This window comes from Pogonomyrmex barbatus, unplaced genomic scaffold (assembly GCF_055798465.1).
Source record: "Pogonomyrmex barbatus isolate J1 unplaced genomic scaffold, ASM5579846v1 scaffold4, whole genome shotgun sequence".
NCBI classification, from domain to species: Eukaryota; Metazoa; Arthropoda; class Insecta; order Hymenoptera; family Formicidae; genus Pogonomyrmex; species Pogonomyrmex barbatus.
The window spans coordinates 11,106,096-11,128,474 of NW_028297138.1; the positions used below are offsets into that span (position 1 = coordinate 11,106,096).

Genomic DNA, 22,379 nt, shown 5'->3' on the forward strand with positions numbered 1-22,379 from the left:
CACGGAATCGCGGCTTACATCGGTCACGGATCTCGCGTTGATCTCGAAGAAACGCTGTGACTAAACGGTATCGGGATATGATTAATCGATTTTTCGCGAGAGCGATGCTCGCGACGATATCGACGTTACAGTATTGGTTGAGGTTCAAGACGCGAGTTTAAAGGCTACGCGGATGAAATTGACTGGCGCTCGTTGCGATTTCTCTTTTGTATAAAAATGATAAATTATTCGTTCGAAATCAGAGTACAATTCGTAAAAAAAAAAAGACAAAAAATTTACGAGATACCGGAACGATAAGAAGAACTATACTGATAAACTTAAACAAACGGGATTCTTCGCGCTGATTAAAGAGAAAGCGAGTGAATTAGTTCTCTCTAACGGTTGAAAAGTTGATGAATATCGGGCGCGGATTATTTTCGATGGAGGAGGACGGAGTTGTTCGGATGTTCGGCACGATCATGTGGAGCTTCATGTTAGCTTTAAAAAAGAGCAGTGTTGCACATCGGTCCATCGGTAACAGCTGCATCATGGACGCGCGCGACGTCGCGTCGCATCGTTTCGCGTCAGCAAAAATTCACTGGCGCGAGGGGTTTACTTATTGTGCACCGGCTCGACCTTTCCCCCGCCGTTTTATATCCCGGCCGCATAAGCTCCGACGATGTGCAGGGTTTATCATACGATTTAATAGCGTACTGGAAGGTTATTGGTCCGTACAAAACTTGGAGCGTTATGAGGAACATAGATAGAAGCCCGCGTTCTTGCTCTCTCTACCTTTTCTTTCCTATAGATCCCCCTATTCATTTTACGCTTCGCGATCAATCGAAGAATTTAATCTGCGGAGAAAGAGCAGAGTGACTTTCTCTTTCTCTTTCTCTCTCTCTCTCTCTCTCTCTCTTCGCTATCAAAGACCGATGATTTTCCGCTTCGCAACCATCGGCGATAACGCGCTCACAATGATCGTTAAATTATTACAGTATTTATCATTTGCACCGACATCATAAATAATTTAAAGTGACATTTATTATAATCCGAACGCGGATAAAAAGAGGAGATATTGACTTTAAATTAGCCTCTTGGATTAGAAGAAGCTTCAACGTTTTTAATTCCGCTATCTAATTTAAAGAATAAACGTAAGACCTCATGAGATTAAACGTCCGACTTGAAATGGCACGGTATCACGGTTCAGAATAAATTTAAAAAAATAAAAAAAAATAAAAAAAAAGAATCAGCGAGAGATCTCCGCGAGGATTGCGCGCTCAGTTCGACGTCGATTAAGGCAAATGTCAAGTATCGACCTTTATAGAATGGAATCCCTTCGCACTGACCCTCGCAACCTTCGCAACCTTCGCAACCTTCGCGCCGATGGGGATTTTCGCACGATGCAATTTTTATGACGCGGGATGAGGGATCTTTCGGGTTCTCGTTGCATCCTAAATCACGTGCGCAAGATCGCCCGCACGTTAATTTAAATTAATCGTCGCTGCAGCGACAACTGATTTAATGCGCGCCTCAATCCGGCCTCTGACACGTTCGCGCGCGATGAGTTACGGTAATTCGCGCGCGCGACAGAATCCATTTACAATGGAGACATTTACAGAGTAGATACATACGCGCGTGATTGCGCAGTTAATACATATCGAGCTTTTGTGTTCCTGCGCTCTATCCGCGCGCATTATCGCGTCGCGCGTCGCGCGATTTCCCTGGAGGATCGCGATCTCTTCGTCCCGCGTAAAGTAACGGCGATGCCGCGCTCGCGATAACAATTACGATAAAAATCGGTAAGATTAATGCTCGCGGTATGCGGCAGTAGCGTATATATCGATACTTCGTTCGCCTGTCAATTAAAATTAATCGGGGCTCGACGTAACGATACAACAATGCTCTCGACAAATGGAGCGCCCGAATGAATGAACCTTCTTCTATTCGCACAATAACGGACGAATTTTTTTTTTTTTTTTTTTTCATCTGATTTCACCGTGCGATGAAATAGAAAAAAATTTAAATACGTAAAAGTGTATGTGTTCGATGAATTTCATGAAATTACAATGCGACTCGCCGATAGGCGATTATTTTTTTATGCGCGGGCTATCCTCGGCTTACGTGAGAAAACTGTAGTCGCATCGTTCCGGGACTTTTCAAAAGAAAATTCGTAATTAAAATTTGGAGGCACGTTTCGGATCTCACACGCGAGAAAGAGATAATTCGTACAGGCGAAACGTGCGACGCGTTCGTAAATCGTGATCGGAGCGTGGCGTCGACGGGTGAAAAGTAAACGAAAGACTCTGCGTACATGTGTGCCTCTGTGTGTGGGGGCAATAAATTTCCGATTCACGATACTGCAGATTGCGCTTGTACGGCTGGGCGTATATGTATGCCTCCTCGCCAAAGTACTTTCCACTTTCCTCGCCGAGCTTATGGAAAAAGTTCAGTCTTCGCGTCGGGGTAGTCGTCGTTTTGATTTTTCGCGTGCGTAGCGATGAGAAAGGAGAATGACGCGCGATCCGAGATGCAAATGCCGACTGAAGTGACAAGCTAATTTCTCGGAAATGTGATCGTAGTTCGCGACACGACACGAGGGATTTTCCTCCGCGTTTTAATAGGAGGCTTATAAATTGTTTGTTGCGGCTAATTAGAGCTAATTATGATATAAACGAGCAAAGTAGAGCAATTAATAAATATGTAGGTGCTGCTGGAGAACAATAACGAACGATAAATTGCGGAATTCCGGAGGTTTAATTCAATGAGTTGTTGTACGAAGATATTTTGATGCAGTAGTAATTTATTGCGAAAATATTTTCCGTGCGGAATTCCGTGAGAAAAATGACAAAAAGAAAGGAGACAAACAAAAATGCCGTCCCATTTCGACTTTCGTTCCCGATTTCGCTGTGTGATCGCGATGATGCGTCGGTGAATGTTGGACGATGGCCGATCGACATCAATAAACTCGTAATTAAAGACCATTCACAACGGCGGATCTGACGCGCTTTAATGAATCTATGGTAACATACCGTCAATCTTTGCTCTCCTCGCAAAAACTCGCGCGCCGCGTATTGCAATGGGTTTCCGATTGAGTATAATTGAACGCGACGTCGAGAGTAGCGTTTCCCGATATTAAACAAACACGCTAACGAATATTATTCACGGTTATTACGTCGATGTCAAATACAATCGAAGCGACGTCCCGCGCATCGAAATGCCGTATAACGTAAACGCGGTTACACAGCATCCTGTGCCTGTGGAAAATATGCTTTCCGCGCGCATTATAATAAATAAAGATGATTATAACTATGCGAAATGAGCAATACGCCAATGGAACTTTGCATTCGAAAACGGCTGTTGAACCGTCAGACCACCGAACGTGGCTGAAACTTTTGAATTCTCGCGTCTGCGGAATTTTTTTTTTTTTTTTGCATATTAAAGACTCCATGAATTTTTAATAAAACTCGCGACGATCGATGACTTCGCGAGCGTCGCTTGCGATTTATCCGCGTCCAGGTTGTCATTTAAATCTGATCGATTGCAAAGTCACGCGGAAGCGAGCGTCAGAAGGACGGGATCCTTTCATTCTCATTTTCGTGGCGCGATTGCGGTCATACCCTTCGCGCGCGACGCGAGAAAAGGTCGCCGTGGAGAAGCACCATCGTAAGATCCTCTCCTCGCAACGGTACAGGGATCAAAACTTTTCAGCCAGCCAACTCTCATAATTTATTCCCGCGCGAGCGAGAGGGGAAAGGAGAAGGAGAGACGCTTTGTAGGAACCTGCCACCGAGTATAAAGAGAGGAGCGTAAGAGATTTCTTTTTCTCTCCTTCTACTTCTCTCTCTCCCTCTTCCTCTTTGCGTCTCCCTTTTTTATATCCTCTCGCTGGCTGCGCGTCACAAATCCTACAAACGAGCCGGGATATATTACTCTAGCCTGTCTGTTCGCTCGCCCTTTCTTACGCGTCCCCCATTTTTCTTCCTTCCAAGTACCGCGGCCGCAATTCGCGACATTTATCGTCAGAAGAGAATAAATATTGAATATACGAGTAAACATAGTTACATGTTGGATTACAATAATCATATGCGGTAATTTATATCCTAGAATGAAGATATATCCTAGAACGAGAATTATGCGCGAGAAATTACGCGGCGCTACGTCAGAGAACTGCACGCGGATTAAAAGGGACTTGGGCATCAACGAGCGCAGAGAAAGAGAAAGAGAAAGAGAAAGAGAAAGAGAGAGAGAGAGAGAGAGACATGATGCGTGTTTTTTAAATTAACGACCGATAGACCGTCGGTCGGGAATTTCATCCCGCGGGCGTTGCGGAAAATACAACGTTTCTGCCGGCATCACGTGCTTCGCGTAATTGATGTCCGATCGATCGATCCCTAGTCGCGAGCTAGATAGACACGCCGCACCGATTACGTTTCATGGAGATCGGAAATAAATCGTTGGCGATAAAATTGACCGATTTCCGCACACGCAGCGAATAGCGCACCTCGCTGCCAAAGCGCGATCCGCAGTTAATTCGGTAAAAGCGCCGCATAAACAACGTATCGTAAATCTGCCGAACTCGCATCGATGGCTGTTCGAAAGACAGCATCTAGCTTCGTTCGTTACGCAACGAATAATTATTCACGTTACGCGACATTACTGCGATAGTGATTAATGAAGAATATTACAAGAAACGTCGCGATATATGAGAGACATCACACGAGGATTTTTCTGAAAAAAAAAAAAAAAAAAAAAAATTAAATGTAATAAGCGTGAAAGAGATCGAAAGGCCAAGTCGAAATTATTCAGATCTGAAGGGTTAAATTCTATATTCGAAACAGAACGAATGGAACGGAATCGATTTTCGGACGATCGATCAACGTTCGCGTCCGTAATCGGGTTTGTAATCGTCGTCGCGTTCAATAAGACGAAGCGAATCGCTTGACGAACGAACGTTTTAAAATCGCAGGGATGGAATCGTGAATCAAAATCGCCGGTTAATCCGACGGTAATTACGGGTAAATTCGATCGAATTAATGGCCGTGCCGCCAGTGCGTCGTGTGAGTTATCGGCCGGCTGCTGCCAGGGACATGAGGCTGGACTTCGTGACCCGATATTGCGTTGTCGATCCCGATATTGGCAGCAGCAACAGCAACAACAGCAGCAGCAGCAGCAGCAGCAGCAGCTTCCGAGACTTCGGAACGGAGTCTCGAAATGAGAGAAACAATAGCCAAAGCGACGCACGAATCGCGCTATCTTTGACGTCGCCGATCTCCCGACCAGCATAATTTCGTCGCGTTAGACCGTGAAAAATACTCGTAAAAATATTTCGAAACTATCCTTAAAAGTTGTATGTAGTTACACAGATATTTTTATTAGTCTTTAGTAATAAAATTTGCTTTATGAAGATTAATATTATATTGATAAAGAAATTATTCTCATATCGTATTTTCCATCAGGATAGGTTCGCGTTATGTAAAATGGGCGTCCGACAAAACATTTCGAGAATTCGTATCACGTTTCGTATGCAACGCGGATGCCATATTTCTTTTTTTTTTTTTTTTAACATCTCACCGGACCATAAGGCACACTCCGCGTCGCGTCCGATTTTATTTCCGTTTCGTTACGGACAGTACGAATAATAACAGTCGAATGGTGCATTCCTCGACTGCGTGCACGGAAGAGAGAGCGTTGAATTTTTGCATCGCGCCGCGCGTGAAGTGACCTATTAGAAATTAGCCCCCCCACTTTTAAATAACTTATTTTGAGGGATTATGCTGAACTGTGCTAGGTTTGTGTTACGAATGTGTTGTGTTGTGCTCGAATTTTAAAACCGTAATGTGAAAAATGTCACAAAAAAATAAAAAAAAAACGACATATCTGAGTTGTGCCAAGCGAGTATATGTTAGATATGCATTTGTATGCTCTTTAGATGATGTATCAGTCATGATACAAGAATAAATGTCATTTATATATATTTTTTTTTCCCAAATCTACCTTTTATCATAACTTCTATTATTATTATTTTTTAAAGATAATATTTTAGCATAATGTTAGCACAACCTAGTACAAATCTAGCACAATCGAGAAAATCGCAAAGTGGAGGGCTAGTCTAAAATGTCGTTTTTTTTTTTATTTTTTATGACATTTTTCATTAAAAGGTTTTAAGATTCGAGCACAATGTAGCACAAATCTAGCGCAATTCAGCACAACTCTCAAATTAAGTTATTTCTAAAAGTGGTGGACTAACTTCTAATAGGTCGTGAAGTGACGTTGCATCGTCGGCGACGCTAATGGACTGCGACGTTTTTACAGGCGGAGCTAAAAGCTCCGACCCATAACAGTGACGTTTTGCATGCGTACTATTTATACTTGTGCGCTATTAGCCGGCCCGATACGATAAGACACGAGTCGCGCGGAGGGAACGTGGAAAAACGTTAGAAAATACGGAGGCGGAAAAGCACGTCGACAATGATACGATTGAAAAGCATAAATCCTGAGATATCTAAAAGAAGTTTTATCCTTTGCGTTTCCAATTCCTTTATTTTTTTTAAATGGGGGGGAATTAACATAATGTGGATTAATAAAATTAAGAAAAATAACATAATCCACATAAAGTATCTCTCAAAACCTAATTACTATTCGTCAAAACTTTAAGCAGCTCGGCATTCGCGAGAATTTCGCTCGTCACATTTTTTTGTAGGAAAATCTGTGGACCGAATATTTTTTTTCTTTTCACAAGTACAATATAATTTATTCGCGAGAGAAGCATTTATCTCTCTCAAAATGTAAATAACATTCTTGCCTCCGCATTAAAATTTTTATCATTCGTAATATTTTCAAGGGAATGGATCACCGAGTATCTCGTGAACTTAACTCGACTTAAAGGAACGATCGCAAAACAAATAAATAATTTTCGCAGTTAAAACAATTCCACTGAGAAAGGGAAAAACATGCGATCGCGCGATTCCGTGCTGACTTCGGGATACTTAGGTGCAATATTTTCTGACATTCTATATCCTATTCGTAGAACGGTCTTTCGGACGACGAAATAAAATCTATGCCACGTAGGTGGTGCCGGAGAACTGGCGAGAAGAAGGGAGATAGCTCGACGACAACGACGGCGACGACGTATGACCCAGATAAAGTAAAGAAAACAATCGCGAGCAAAAGCGACAATAATGACGACTTAGAGATAAGTGCGGAACTCCGACAATAAATATGTAAGACTGATACCGCGCCTCCGAGGAAAGGATAACACTGCCCATGTAGGAAGGAGACAGCGACGTATCGATTGCGCGTGAAATATCTTCCGTTGCTCTCGCGTGTACGAGACGCTCGTTTCCCCGAGAAACTCCGCGCCAGTTCGCGTCTTCCCGCGAAGACGGAGCTCATCGTGGATACCTCATCTGGAATATTTTAAGTATCAACTCAAGTCAGCTAACGAAGAGGAGAAGGATGAAAATCGCAGTCCAACCGCCGATCGCGACTCTATGAAGATCATCGCGACGCCGCGACGCGCGAGTTCCTAGAGGAAAGCGGCTGACGAAAACAAGACGAGAAGAGATGTCACTGAATCACAGATATTACGTAAGTAGCCTGGATCTGTTCTGAGAGTAATAAGAACGCGCGCTTGCCGGGAAAAGGATGAATCACCGTAACGATGAGGTACGACTTTCGCGCGAGATAACGAAAATGGGAAATTCCCTCCGGTGTTCTCAAGTTGAAGCTGCCGGATAATGAAAGGGTTTATTGCGCGTATGGGCTCCAAATTCAAACGTTTACTCTTAGAAGATAAGTTGTTTTCTTTCGCACTCACGCGAGGTACACCTCGATTCGTATCGTTGTATTCATTCTGACGCGAGCAAAAGTTTTTAGTCGCGGGAGACTCGCTGAAGAAGCGCTCACTGTGAACTTCAAAGTCGGTTAGTGGGTTGTTGGGCTCGCACGTGCTCGAAAATGAGAGATAAATATTAAGGATGTATTACACCTATTTTTATATTTACAATGAAAACATTATATAAAGATTTTACAGAATATTCTAAATCGCATTTGAAAATAATACAAAAAAGTTTAGCAACTTTTAGAACCTAGATCAAAAATTATTTAAATAAATAAGTAGAAGTGTGTTTTAATGACAATGTAGACACTTAAGAAGTAATGGCAAAAAAAATGGCAAAAAAATTGAGATTTTGGTTTCTTATTAAAACAAATTTCTATTTTATATTCAAATAATTTTTTATCCAGGTTCTAAACTGCCACAAAATTTCTTTTAAATGCGATCTAGAATAATTTATAATTTCTTCATAATTTTGTCATTGCAAATAAAAATAGGTGTGTATCCTTAAAGTGAAATTTAATCACAAAATATGATCATAAATGCGTATCATCGCGACGATAGTCATGCAAGTCGCTTCGATCATTCATCCCGCAAAGGAGATTACTTTCATCATTCGATCATTAAAAAATATAACATTTCATTAGGAGTGCGATTACGATAAACTATTTTCGGGGTGAAAACTCTGGTCTCTCCCTCTGTCGCAAATTATGTTGGCCCAGTTAATAAAGTATGGCGAGATTACACGACGCTGTTTCGCGTCGCTGCTACAATGCGATGTACTTGACGACAAATTCGAATCTCACCGCAGTACGGTGGTTATTGTTCGCAATGGCCGTAGCCAGAACATAATAGATAAGCGTGGACCTCGTAGGCCAAGCGGCAGCCTTGCCGCCTGAATATCGACCGACGCTGTCTGCTATCCTTCCTGTGCTATCTCCCGTTGGCGCGCAACTGCATCCGAGAAATTAAAGCTATCCGTTTTAAAACCCTTTCAACCTCGTCGTGATATGTCCGAGGGAAGACGAAACGAAATCTCGAATAATTATGAAAAAAATCTAAATAATCTTTTCTTCGTCACACCTTTTTTTCGGGACTTTTACTTAAATCTCGCAGAATGTGTCGCACTATCAGATTGCGTTTCGTTTATTATTATATAATCTATAATATATTCGCGTGTATGTTTTATCATAACCGATATATTCGTCGCTTGGCGCGACGATCGTGTCGTTACGATTTTTTTTCTTTTTTCTTTTTTTCGACGCAATATCGGAAGTATCGCTCACCCGCCGAGTCAGCCACGTCCGCGGCCGAGTGGAGTGGGGGATTATTTATGCATGTATGTATCTTGTATATCGATTCTCGCGCCAGCACGACGTATTATTATTATTATTACCTTCCTCCTTGACGAGGAGACGTAGCGCGCATCAAGAGCGGCTGCACCGACGCTGCCGTGCATGCGAGCGGACGTATAAAATATAGCGGTAAAAGTGTCGCTGACACGTTGGAAAAATCGCTACTGCAGCCGAAGGAATAAATTATCGATGTATAGAGGGACACGTCTCTCCCGTTCCCCCCACTTTCATAAGCCACCGCGCGGCTGAGTTCGCAAAGTTAAAGCGGAGCGCGGAACTTTTTCTGAGGGATGGCCATCGGATAGCGATCGGATTTTATATCGAGACTTTTCGCATTCGTCTCGCTCGCAATATCGATCGCCATGGAGATCGTTAAAAGACAAGAAAATCATCCTCGCGAAAAAACGATTAGTACTCTTATTTATATTAGGAGAAATTACCGCTCATCAGACGTTCGATCGGCGAAGCTGTGATTATCGCGGAAAGAACAGTTTTGTCTGAAAAATAATGTCGTTGGGTCATCAAAGTAATTATAGTAGATGTTTAAATTAATTGCTAGAATATAACATAATTTTGCATTATTTTCATCATTTGAATATCTTACGTTAATAACTTTAATGAGAGAGAAAATTAAATTTCAGATTCTGTATCTGTTCAAATTTTTAGATCCAAAATTATTCTTTTTGTGCAAGTGCACGACTGCTCATTCGAAAAATGTTTTCTCAGCGAAAGAATCTGTAAAGTTATGTCTTCGTTTCGTTTTAATGGGAAATGATTAATTGCTGCTTTCGAAAAAATTTGATGTTGAAAATGATGTAAGAAGAAATAAGTGGAGAAGTAGTTTAAATGATAAAATTAACCGAGTAAGAAATTGAGACATTTGACTAAGAAATGTCAAGGTCAAAGAAGGATTTAATGTCACTGTTAAACTATATTTCGCTATTAGCAATCGGTCTACTAGAGACGAACGACAGCGGTAATAGGTTTAACTCTTTTAAAACGGGCGGTGTTCCACGAATTCTGCAGCAGGACATCAAAGCTTTTATTGTTAGCCGACAAGAATACTCAGCACTTAGCAACGAACAAAGGTTTCGGACATCAAAGACTTTGTTGGAAGCTAATGAAAAATTATTATATAGAATACTTATACACGCACACACGTACACACATACGGATTATTTCAGAAGGTATGTATCTCTTCTAAGCCATCGAGATGTAAAAGTAATAGAACTTCTTGATAAGAACAAAAAAATTTTTAATTTATCATTACAAATTAATCGTTTAAAAATAACCGTTTGAAATTTCGGACAAATTAGGAATTTAAAAATCTTGCCTATTAAGTCTCAGCGTGTGAAAATATTGCAAATATGGTCGTGGACGATGCTTCCTTTTTCGATGCCGAAGCCAATCTCATACAGGCTGCCGATCGTCGATATTTCGCGTCCCACGGCTGCGAAATCCAGGTGATTCGGTGCCGAACGATAGAGGTTCGCGCATGTTTATTCATAGACAGTCGCCCGGGCATCACGTGCGACGCAGACGCCCGTTGCAAATCTGCCCGTGTGCTGCACGCGCGCGACAATCTGCCGTGCCGATCGTGTGCTGCATTGTTCTTTTGCTTTGTCGAGACTTTAAAGGTGTCAGCTGAATCATCTCCTATTCGTAGACGAGGGTGCGCACCGGGCTCTAATATTCGTTAAAACCGAAATATCACGTTTACGCTGATATACGGCGCGATCGCAGCGCGATGGATGGGTACCTGAGGACATTAACATTTGACAAATCTTAGATTTTAACAGGACAGGTGCGAGTAAAAAGCTACGAGATATCGTTTACATGTCTAATATACGTGTTAACAGCGTCGTACTCGATGTGCAGTTTCTTGTTCAATATATTATCCTTCCTACATAAATTTCTCATTTTATTATGAATAATCGCGGTATATAAATACCCAGGCACGAGGAAAGCGCATCGTTTTTAAGACATCAAATTTATCGCCGCTGTCGACCCGTCCGTCATCGCGTTTGTTGCACTCGTTGATGCTCATCGTGAGCCCGCTCTTGTTCGCCTCGAGTTTTAGTCCCCCTCGATTTTCCGTCCGCGGGCTGATTGACGCGCCGCATCGCGCATCGGCACATTGCCTTCGCGATACTTTTCCGACGACGCGACGTCAGTGACTTCTCTCTCGAAATGGCACGACGCGCGACGTACGGCGCAAATATAGATTCGCAAATTGATTCACGTGTGCGCGCACGTAGATCCGCATTAACCCATTTTCCTTTGCGCACGCCCCCGCGTGTGCCATCGCCCCCGCTTTCGATAGAAACGTCCCCGCGAGCTTTAAAATAATAAGTTACAAATGTGCTTCGCGCGAGGCATTATTGTATTTTTAGCGGAAAAAAAATATTTTCCTCGTGCTTACCCAACGTTAATTTTAAACGGTCAAAATCGAAGCTGATAAAGTAAAAAAATGATGTGAAAAATTGTCACGATTTAAAATTGACGAGGTCACGTCGCGTTTGAATATTTTCTGACAGATTTGTCTCGAGACGACGGTCGCGTTTGCGCGATCGAATCGATTCACGAATCGATGAAATCGTCCGAGGCGAGAGGCGATCGCTACCGTGTACGTAGCCTCGAAGGGTATTATGGTCGAGTGGTTGAGTTCTAACAGGATTAAGTGCCGCCACAATGGAGGGTCGTATTATCAATTTCGCTACGTGGCCGATCGAGGGATTCGCGAGGAACTCGATCAGAATTCCGCGCGAATTTATGATATATCGGGACTTCCGATCGCGCACGGGAACATGAATATCACGGTGGCCTGGAGAGCCTTGCGTGTACGAACTTTCGTCGTTACCATCAACGTGTCACAGCACGCGTCTATGGTGTTGTCGTAATAAATATCACACGCCAAAGAGGGATGCGGCGAGCTAATGAAATGCTCGACTGACACGCACGGGGATTTGACGTATGGGTCAACGACGTGCCTCTAATGGCGATTAGGTTGATCGTGTTACAACAATCGGCTCGTAACACTTAATATTCCGTTCACCAAAGCGCGTCAAGGATATCGAGTTCCTATCGATCACCTTCGCGCAGCGCGGTCTCCACGAGAAAGCCACGTTCCTCGGCGAAATTTTGATTAAACGTCATGCTGTTTCGAATTAGAAAATGTTGGGAAAATGCACGACCGACAACGAGAAGGAAACTTTTTTTCCCATAGAAACATTATTGAGTCGTAATGAGTGCTTTGACAAGCACGCACATTGAGGATGATCCACGCCAATCTCGTTTGTCGTAACGAACCCTTGACGAAACCGAGGATTTAATAGGGTTCGAGACTAATGCAACGGTCCGATAATACGGTCGGGAAATTTTGTTTGGGTCAACAACGCGTTACGCCGTATTTACGCGGCGTTAATGGCTATTAGTCCGATCGCGCCGCAGCGATCGATCGGCCGATGTAAACAGAATATTTAATATTCCGTCATAATCTCCCCGCAGGACCAAGCGTTATTATTTATCCGATTAAAATAATCTTTTTTCGAAAGTGACGCCCTTTTGTTAAAACTCATTTAAAATGCCTATCACCGAGATAATAACGGCAAGATCTCTGTGTACACAGCAAATTAACTTTAAGAACTGTAGTTCTATATAAAAAAAAAAAAAAATTAAAAAAATATTTCGGTGCAGAGGTGCACGCGTATTGCGAATTGAAATTTGCATAAATCCGTGGTGAATACGGCGCGATGTTGCGTTTCGGGCGACGAGGGTGGCGGTGATGCAGAAAGGAGGCCGGGGAGGGTGTGAGCCGTACTGCCAAAACCCGCGACCTAGATACCGATCGACCCACCGACACACATTAGAGGAGACGGGAAAGAGGAGGAGAAAGAGAGGGAGGGGGAGGGCAAAGTAGAGGAGAGAGAGAGAGAGAGAGAGAGAGAGAGAGAGAGAGAGAGCGCAAAAACGAGAGAGAAAGGGAGAGATTCGATGCGACAAAAAGGCAAAGAGGGAAAGAAAGAGGCGTATATGCAAGAGGATATTCATTTTTACAGCGTGTACTCTCGCTAGAGCACTTCTCTCTTTAGAGCCACCCACTTCTTCTTCTCGATAATGCGCATTCGATGCAGTTGGCGCGTCCGATGCGGGCACGTGTGCAAACACGAAGACGCGAATGCGTGTTATCAGGCCAGCTGATACTTTCGTAGAGCACCGATTTTACTTTAGAGTGCGGGAGCTTTAAAGTGCACTTAAACGTTGTATCCCCGTAACATTTCTCCCCGTCTACGATGCACCGATGCTTAAGTATCGGTCCACAATAAGTATTTAATCTTTTAGTCGTAAGAAATTGACCAATCATAGTCGATTATTCTTTTCATATTCGATTATAATTGGTGAATTTCTTACTTCTTAAAGCTTAAATCATCTATTGTGGACCAACACTAAGGCGATCTCAAGAATATTTTCTTATCAAAATAATTGATGATCTTTCAAAGATTGCGAAAATTCATGGTTTAAGTTTCCAATCATCGTACGAATAAATAATTTTCTTTAAATAAATTATTCTGAATTCTATATAAAGAAAGGGAGAAAGCGAATTCTTTGAGCTTCCTATCATAAATTTCTTACCTTTGACATTTCTCTAGATTTGTCAACATTTTACAAACGTGTTACGTTAAGTAAGAAGTACGGTTGTTCATTAAGAACGGCGATGACGCTGATAATAATGACGCGATCTCGAATCAGTCGTCGTTGCGGTAAACTTAACCCGTACAAGTTTGTGGGACAATCCGTTTATGCATATTACGGTTCTAAAGGTGGCACTGGGATTATAGGACTTCGTGTCTCATAAAATTTAACGTCATTACGCCAAAGTTCAAGATTACGTGTCTTCTACGTAACTGCCATGTCGTCGCTCAAGCAATCGCAAATACTCATCGCGCGAGTCGACTTGCTCGCCGAGATCGCAGTTACGCAATAGTTCTGCACTTTTATGCTCAACGCGCTTGGAACATTAAAAATAACTGAAATATAGTTAAGTACGGGACATATGAAACGTTTAAAGTACACGACTCGTGGATGAACGGATCGATCCGTAACAGATAAATGTCGTCGAATAAATTTTCGAATAGATACGAAAACGAAGAGTCAGCCAGCGGAAAGAAATGCGAGCGGAAACGGCGCGGGATGTAGCGCACCTCGAGTAAGATCGAAGACTCTTCTCGTTCGCGAAGAAAGACTAAAAACTTGTTTTTCGAACTTATTTATCAACGTCCAGGAGAGCGAGAGGTGGAACGCTCGCTCGTATGACGGAATGGCCGTAGCGGGGCGCGAAGCTCACGTAGAGGAATGGCACGGTTTTTATCGTCGTTGTTAAGGGGACGTAAGAGGAGCCCGTCGAGTTGACGCAGTGATTGTTAAAAGTGTAACCCGCATCCGGGGGAAACGCGTGCCGGCTGATCTTTCCCGAGTATAAAGCGCGGAGCGGGGAATTCTTGGCGCGAGTCATCGCGTCGTAAACCGACCCGTTTAATTAGCGTCATAATTTCGCCCGTGGATTGTGTACGCCTGGGCCGTTTGTAAAATATCGCCAGGAACGATTGGCTCCCGGCCAGAATGGAGTAATGTAACAGGAGCGGGTTCCTGCAATAAAAGAAGTGCCGGAACGCGCGGAAATAATCGGAACACACGAAGGACGTGGCGATAATCCCGTCGATTCGTTTTCGACAGCCGGTCGGGATATCGTCAAATTAACGCGGCTTATATAAACGGAGCGTTTACTACGGAAACTCGCCCACGAGCGTTTACTCGAAAATCTGAAGGGAAACCGAAATAATTCCCTCGGACGTGGCATTAAAGGGACGTTTGTCCCTCCGGCGCGCAGGATTAAGGACAAAGAGTGAATGCGCCGGCGGAGCAGAGAAGAGACGGCCCCTCTCTCTCCCGTCGGGTCCACGTTGGCGTGGATGTGATGCGTGCAGTTTACACTTATGCCTATGAGCAAGTTTCATAAAGGTAAGAGGAAATTTGGATGCGCCGCGAATTAAGAGGGGAAAATGCGGACGCGAGCGACCTCGCAGCGAGAAGAAAGCCTTTCTCATCTCCGCGGCGAGATATAAAATGCAGGTCTTATCGAAAACGTTTTGTATCGAAAAAAGGAGCGATAGCGCTTCTAATTAAGATTAATAGCCGGTACGTGCGAGATAAAGGGAGAAAGCGAGGCCGCGGCGCGTCCGTCATTTCCTAATCGAGAAGTCGAATAAATAGGCGCGAGTAAACGCGTGAGGCGAGAGACGTTTTCTCGCCGTTCGCTCGCTAAACTCCATCATCGTCGGACGCGATCCGATAGCGGGGTGAGACGGCGAAAGCGCGGCCCCGATGACAATCAATAATAATCGACGTCGCGTCGCTGAAGCGCGGAAGAAAAGCCCGGGGAAAATCTCGGATCCTTTCCTCGGGAAAAACGTATCGGTTTTCAGGCTAACTCGATTCGACTCTCGAGACGAGATTGCAGCCGACACAACTGGGCTAAACGACGGGGCTGGGAGAGGGAGGGGGGGGGGAGAAGGCTGAATATCCGCGGAATTATGCGACCTTGCATTTCGCAGCATTCGCATCCTCATATTTTTCTCTCAGGCAGCAGCCTCGTGGAAACGAACTGAAGACCTGGCGGTGGCAACTTTCAGATTCGGAAGGAACTCCTCGCTGAGTCGTAATCTGGGAGAATGCACCGAGTGCACCGAGGGAAACCGGAAGTCTCTTGTAAATTATACACGCCGAGCCATTCTGCGGACTTAATCAAACTTTCCCCTCCGGGGGATTAACCGGATTAAAGCTCGGAACGTCGCCGGCACTCACCCAGCCACTTGTTATCGTTTTCGCAACGACGCGAGAACGAGGAAGTTCCCGGGATCGTTTCTGGTCCAATTAAATCTAGACAATGTCCAGATTATCGCGGCTCATGAGTGCTAGTTACTGTACTTTGATAGAAGGGAGAGAAGAGCGAAGTCGACTCGAGAAAATTGTATTTTACAATAATGATAATAATACATCTAACGAAACAATTTGTTCAAGACGGAGAAAATTTACGTTCAATTTGCCTCGATTTACGTCTGATTTATTCTTCATTTGTTATAACGCACAATAGAGGACTTGTTAAAGAAATAATAATAATGTGGCATTTAAGCTACTTCTCAAAAACATCCGTTAGGTTCGTTTGTTATATTCATCCTTATGACAACAAAGATGTCGAGAATATTCCTCCGACAATATTCTGTGAAAGTCGCATCCGTGCGCAGACCGCGCATAAAATAGAAGAGGGCGGACTCCCCGAGGCGGATTGTTATCGTCTCCTTATTCGAGGAGAGCTTAGAATAAGACCCCTCGAAAAAGTTCCGCGAGGAGATCGGGTTGCGAGGGCGGTGCGATGATGCCTCGTTGAATGCGTTGCGGATGCATGGAGATGCGGTCATACCGGCTGTAAAGTAAGGAGGCTCGCGGGAGGGTTTTGCGTCCAGCACGCGCGCGTAAAGCCGAGACGTGATTTATGAAACGATTTTCCCTCTCCGAGAAAGCCCGACGACGTCCAGGCCTTAAACATATCCCCATTGAGCCCGTTCAATGATCCTCAACGTGCGTGCTCCTTTCAAACTCTATCTCGACTGTTTGCACCGTAAGATGTGGATTTGCCGACGGCAAAATGACGGCATCGCAAATTCGAGCTCTTTGCCCGAGTCAAAATTTTGCCCCTACTTTTGACCACAATTTTGAGATTTAGATTTCTAAGGGATTACGATAGAGATTTATTTTAAACAAATTGAATTCTGCTAATCTAAAATAAGCTAAAGTAAATTTTTAACTTTAAAATTCGAAAGAGTTTTCGATAAAATTTTGTAATTTTAAATAGAAATTTTAGGTATTAGGTAATATCGAAAGAGGTCGATCTGACTGTTTCAAAATATCGGAACGAACGTAAAAATCCTAGTTGAGGTTGAAGGTGGAGGAAAAATTTTGACTCGTCGAAATAAACTTGCGTACCGGAGGTACGGTCGGTTGTCATTCCAGGGGAATAACGCCGGAGTTACGTTCCGCTTTTTCCATGTCGATTTCGTACCGTGTTTCCTCGGCGTCTCTCGTCTCTCAAACGTACGTGCACGTCGATTTCATACGTGATCATACGGTTGCCGTCGAAAAATCTGCTATTATAAATACTGACAACCCGGATGTGGGCTCTGACAAGTAAATGGCTAATGCCTTTCCGCGATACGATCGACGATCCGTATTGTTGCGACATTAATGCACACGCCGGGAACAAGCATTGTAACGTGAATGCCGGCGTATAGAAATAACTCTTCCGCAGATCTTCATTGTGCGGTAACGAGACGTTTCTCCGCGGGGGACGGAGAGATACAGTCGTAAAACTGAGTTACTTGTACTTTACTAGAATCCAACTACGGCGTCGGGCAGGTGGTAAGACGATATTACCGTGCGCCTCGAGCTAGCAATCGTACGAGGTAATCAAATACACTACTAATATAAACCACTTATTATATTATTATATATAACCCATCCGAGAAGAATTGCTTAATCGTCTCGGATAAACCGTATGCATTATACGCCGATTAATATTTTTGCGTGTCTCGTTGCAAGATGTTGCTCAATATGGAAAAGGCAGTCAATTTTTTTTTCCAATTTTCCATTCTAGTACTTTTCTAGCACTCTATTTTGCGACGAGAGTGCTATAGATATAACGCTCGTTTTACCGAAAGCGTATACAATGACGTTCTCGTTCCGCCTGTTAAATTGCAACAGAAATCGAATTCGCTCCAGAATCCACAGAACTGTCGAATCTATATACACTATACACACACACACACACACACACACACACACACACACACACACACACACACACACACCAGGCGACACGCCGTGTTCCTATTTTGCATTTTGAATGGAACGATTCGCCGTTTTCCTGCGAACGAGCGACGCATTGCGCAACGGACTGTTTTCCGCCGTTCCGCGCCGGGGAGAAATTAAAGTCAACGGCGAAAAATGGGACGCGATGCCCCCGCTGGGGCCGTCGATCGCTCGACACCGAGCTCGAGAAACGGGCAACGTTACAAGCACATTGTTACAATGTGTTCCGTAATACACTTTTTCACGTCGCAACGTGCGCCACCATCTCGCCAGCGTCGCGAGCTTGTTTCCGGAAGGAAATTAAATGTGCGGACGAAGAAATGCGAGTTCAACCCGAGATATCTCGATCTGCGCTTTCGGAAAAAAACGCGGAAAGGTCGATATTTCTTGTAAAGCTCGCCCTCCGAGCTTTACAATTACGTTATTTCTCACTTTTCAGGGCGCACTTTTCAGGGCGCACGTTCAAAGGGCGAGTACAACGAACACGGCGATAAATTGTCACAGATACGAGCGATGTATAAAGACGTCTGTAACGCGGTTTAGGAGATGTTCGAGGACGTGGCGGCTGAAGAGCGGTTGCCGTACAATTTCATTGAGCTTCCGGTTGTAAAACGGTGTGGACCGATCGATCGACGGCGGGGATATTAAGTGACCCGAATAACCTGCCGATTGAATTTGGCCGTCATTATTTATTTAGGTGGGTCTCATCGGCCGAGCAATCTCGAGACACTCGAGCGACGAAAGGAGGCAAGGAGGAGGACGACGACGAGGATCTCGGCCGAGATACGGGCGAGCCAATGATCGATTTTAATTTCCGCCTGTTGGAGAAAATAAATTGCGCCTGTCTGTGTGTAGAGAGATAAATCGAGTCGGTGGCTCGCGCGCGTGTATACGTGCCATTCTGTACTGTCACGCTAAATGCACAAAGTGGCGGGTACGTGAATGGTCAAATTACTCGAACGGCACGCGTTAGAATGGCGATTCGCAGGCTCGGAAGCTGGGATGAACGCGTCGGCGTTATTATTAGTCGGCGAGAATGCTGTTAGGTTCGTTCGACAGGCGAGCGGTATCAACATTTTAATGTACGCCGGTTTCTCTCCGCGATAATTACTTTAACCTCATTAATACGTATCCCGCGTTTAAGGCTGTCAGATATAATAAAATGGAGAAATATCTAGAAGAGAAATAGAAAGTGTGTACGTTGTATTTTCCGTTATGCTTCCTCTGCTACTGATCGTTGCGAATGGATGCGTTATTAGATTTATTTTGAAACACAATGATGCGATTTATTCCTTCGCTGATTGATTTTACCGTCGCATAACGAGATTATTCCCGACGAAGACTTCTTTCGCAGCGGCTGATATTTTGCAGAGAGGGGCTGGAACATTTCTACTCGAAAAGGGGCGCTTCTAAAGCGAAATCAGGACGGAGGATCAGAATGGAGTCATCGGTGAAGGGTGACCGGAAACGCGAAGGGTACTTTATCACGTGGAACAAGCGGTGGCGGCGATCAGTGTAATTTTTAATTTAATCTCAATAGTGTACACAAAAAGCGAGATTGCTTCTGCAATATACGTTTCATCGATCTACAACTGAATATCGCTTTCTGAATTACGAAAAATACGCAATGCACAATATTTTTTGGTCCCTCTGCGTTAAATATTCTCTTGTCGATTTGCTATAAATGAATTATAAAATAATAAATGTTAAAATAAATAAAATTTCTGTGAAGATAAAAAATATATAAAAACCCGGAAAGTTTTATTCTTCTTTTTATTGTCGCAAAAAAAATCATTTGTTTTTTTTGTCGCCCACGTCGTTATTTCGCCGCATTTTTTAAATGGTCGTATTTATCAAGCGCATCCTGTAATTTTATCGAGAACTGCAATCTCTCTTCTATTTCAATACAACGTAATCGATTTTTTTTTTTGTGAAAAAAAAAGTCAGAGCGTGACGATTGAACCGGTCACGAGGGAGATTGATGAGAGCGAAGATGAAAGGACGAGAAGAAGAGAATGGACAAAGGAGGGAACGGATAAAGAGGGACGACTAAAATAAAAGAAGAAACTGTCGAGTAGAACCGCGATGTGACCGAATTAATTATCGGTTTTTGCCACGACCTCGCCCACTCCGCATTTTTTTGTCGGCGAGCGCATTTGTATCTCTTCTTCGTCTCTCCTTCCGTCTTTCGCAGCGAACGCACGAGTCGCGTTTAACCCAGAAAGGCTACATACCAAACGAAGTGCTCGGTGCAACTTCTCTTCCCTATCCGTCGCGCATTTCTCATTCCACTTTCGCTGTTTCTTTTTTTTCCTTCCTGCCTCATCCGAAAGTAAAATTACGTTTTTCTATCCACGCTTCAGATATCTTCGCGCTCCAGAGCAATTAGTCCGTGACAATACTTAATATTTTATATATTTTTAGCAAAATAGTTTCTCTCCGAGTGAAAGGAAAAGGAGAATAATATTTCAACGTCGCGACTTCGGTCTTTTATAGGCGTGAGAAATCATGCGTGGGTATTTAATTCAAGGATTTCTCGAGGACAGCAATTAATTCGTCGAAAATAATAAGGCAATTAAGGATTAGCAATAAGTCAGTCGTCACCGTAAGCAATTGATCGTCGGAAAGAAAAATCTTCTCTTCTTTTCACGAAGCGTGTTTCATAGGAAACCACCTCGCACGCATCGCCAATAAATGCCAGCGCGGTCGATCATTACGCGCCTCTGCCTTCGCCCACGGCGTTAATTCATTTGAGCGTGGTTCTCGATTTTCCATCTTCGAAAATGCACGCTCGGCGCTACTTCACTCAATTTATTCCGTCATGGACGAAAATATTTTTGCCTGTCGCCGCGAGCCACGCGAAAAGTGTGCGATTCGTTTCAACAACTAAATCAAAACGCGCGCGCCTTCGACGCAGCCCCATAAATTCAGGCTTTCGAAGGAAATTTTGTTAAAAAAATCTCAGCCCAAAATCTAAATATATAGAAATTTAGACATATAAAGATCTGAAGTCATAATTATTTATCAAGAAATGAATCGTTTCATTTATTTAATATATTTATGATTCAATTATGGAAAAATATTAATTATGTAAACGTAAATTATCTAAAAAATCGCTTTGCGATATTAATCATTTTGACGATGTTTCATGATCCTTGATGTCCTTTATGAAAACCTGTGAGCATATCCTCACGAGGAGTCGAGCGGCGGTGGATATCGGAAACATTAGAAATCGTAAATCACTTGCGAAAAACGGATAGCTCATTAATAAAAGCCGCTTATACCAGGGGTGAGGAAGTGGCGTTTCCTACTGTGGCGAAAGCTCGAAACTGGCAAAGTACCAAGTCACGAACAATACACTGAGAAATTCCGACACGTTCCCCATTCGAGCTAATCAAAGGGGACTCGCTGGCCTGTCCGGGCCTGTCTTGTTTGAAAAATGTCGCGATCCCGTCGAAACATGCCTGTCACTTGTCGTCAGTAGTCGCAAAACGAAACACGAAATCGTGATTAAGCCAGCACATGACAACAGACGAATCGAAGAGGATTCGCAACGTTTGGATGAAATTAGAGAATTAGATTCCTTTCATCGAGCGCAGCGTGTGCTGAATTGTAATCAGACTTTGTTCTAACATTCCAAAAAAAAAAAAAAAAAAAAAAAAATTTCTATCATTGTACAAAAAAAAAAAACGCATCTATACGATGCGCATGTATACGGTTTTTCGGTCATTCAGTTTCGGTATTTGAAAGAGATCGATAACTGAGTCGTTTTTGATTCTGCGACAATCGAAACTCGGACAATCGAAACTCGGAAATAATTAGCGGCGCGGCTGCTATAATGCTGTCCAGCCGAGATCAAAGCTCGCTTACTTCCTTTAATGTGCCATAGCTTGCGGCTATAATCGCCCTGTGTGCGCGCATATGCATATAACAGTGCCAGCGTGCATACCGAAGCAGACGCGTACGTTATCCATCTGTAATAGCGGGTTGCGAGCCAGACCGAGAGCTTTGTGGCCAAACAGGAAACAGGCCGCACCGCTAAATATTCCCTGTGAATCTCCTCGTGCCTCTTCGCCCTCTCGCTGGTATTCATTTCTCCCCATATCACTCTAATAACTCAAATAAAAAAACACGCTCGGATGACCGGAATCGAGCGAGGCCTAACGCCGTACAGCGCTGCCACTTTTCCAATGTAATGAGTATGTTTTACATACAAAAAAGTGTTTACAACAAACATTTTGTCTATCTTGACAATTTTAATTACTATTAAACTACATAGATAAGAAGAA

General features: G+C 43.5%; 2 protein-coding genes and 1 long non-coding RNA gene across 7 annotated transcripts in view; 1 reads left to right on the top strand and 2 right to left on the bottom strand.

The window, feature by feature from the left end:
- LOC105433001 (Mediator complex subunit 20) overlaps positions 1–22,379 on the bottom strand; it is a 78,441-nt gene that overhangs the window by 14,228 nt on the left and 41,834 nt on the right. The gene's annotated exons all lie outside the window — the stretch shown is intronic.
- The window catches only part of LOC105432999 (facilitated trehalose transporter Tret1-2 homolog), a 62,970-nt gene that overhangs the window by 2,529 nt on the left and 38,062 nt on the right, over positions 1–22,379 (top strand). The window contains exon 2 of one of the 3 annotated variants that reach the window (XM_011648056.3): positions 7,007–7,566. The exons of 1 other annotated variant lie outside the window; for it this stretch is intronic. In XM_011648056.3, coding sequence (XP_011646358.1) covers positions 7,543–7,566 — 24 coding nt within the window. In that variant the 5' untranslated portion in view covers positions 7,007–7,542. The remainder of the gene's footprint in view (positions 1–7,006; positions 7,567–22,379) is intronic. One more of the 3 variants, XM_011648057.3, reaches the window with a different exon arrangement.
- On the bottom strand, positions 8,167–11,404 carry LOC148935795 (uncharacterized). The gene is made up of 2 exons (XR_016140219.1): positions 11,120–11,404; positions 8,167–10,927 (listed from the first exon to the last, which is right to left on the bottom strand). It is a non-coding gene; the product is annotated as an uncharacterized LOC148935795 (long non-coding RNA).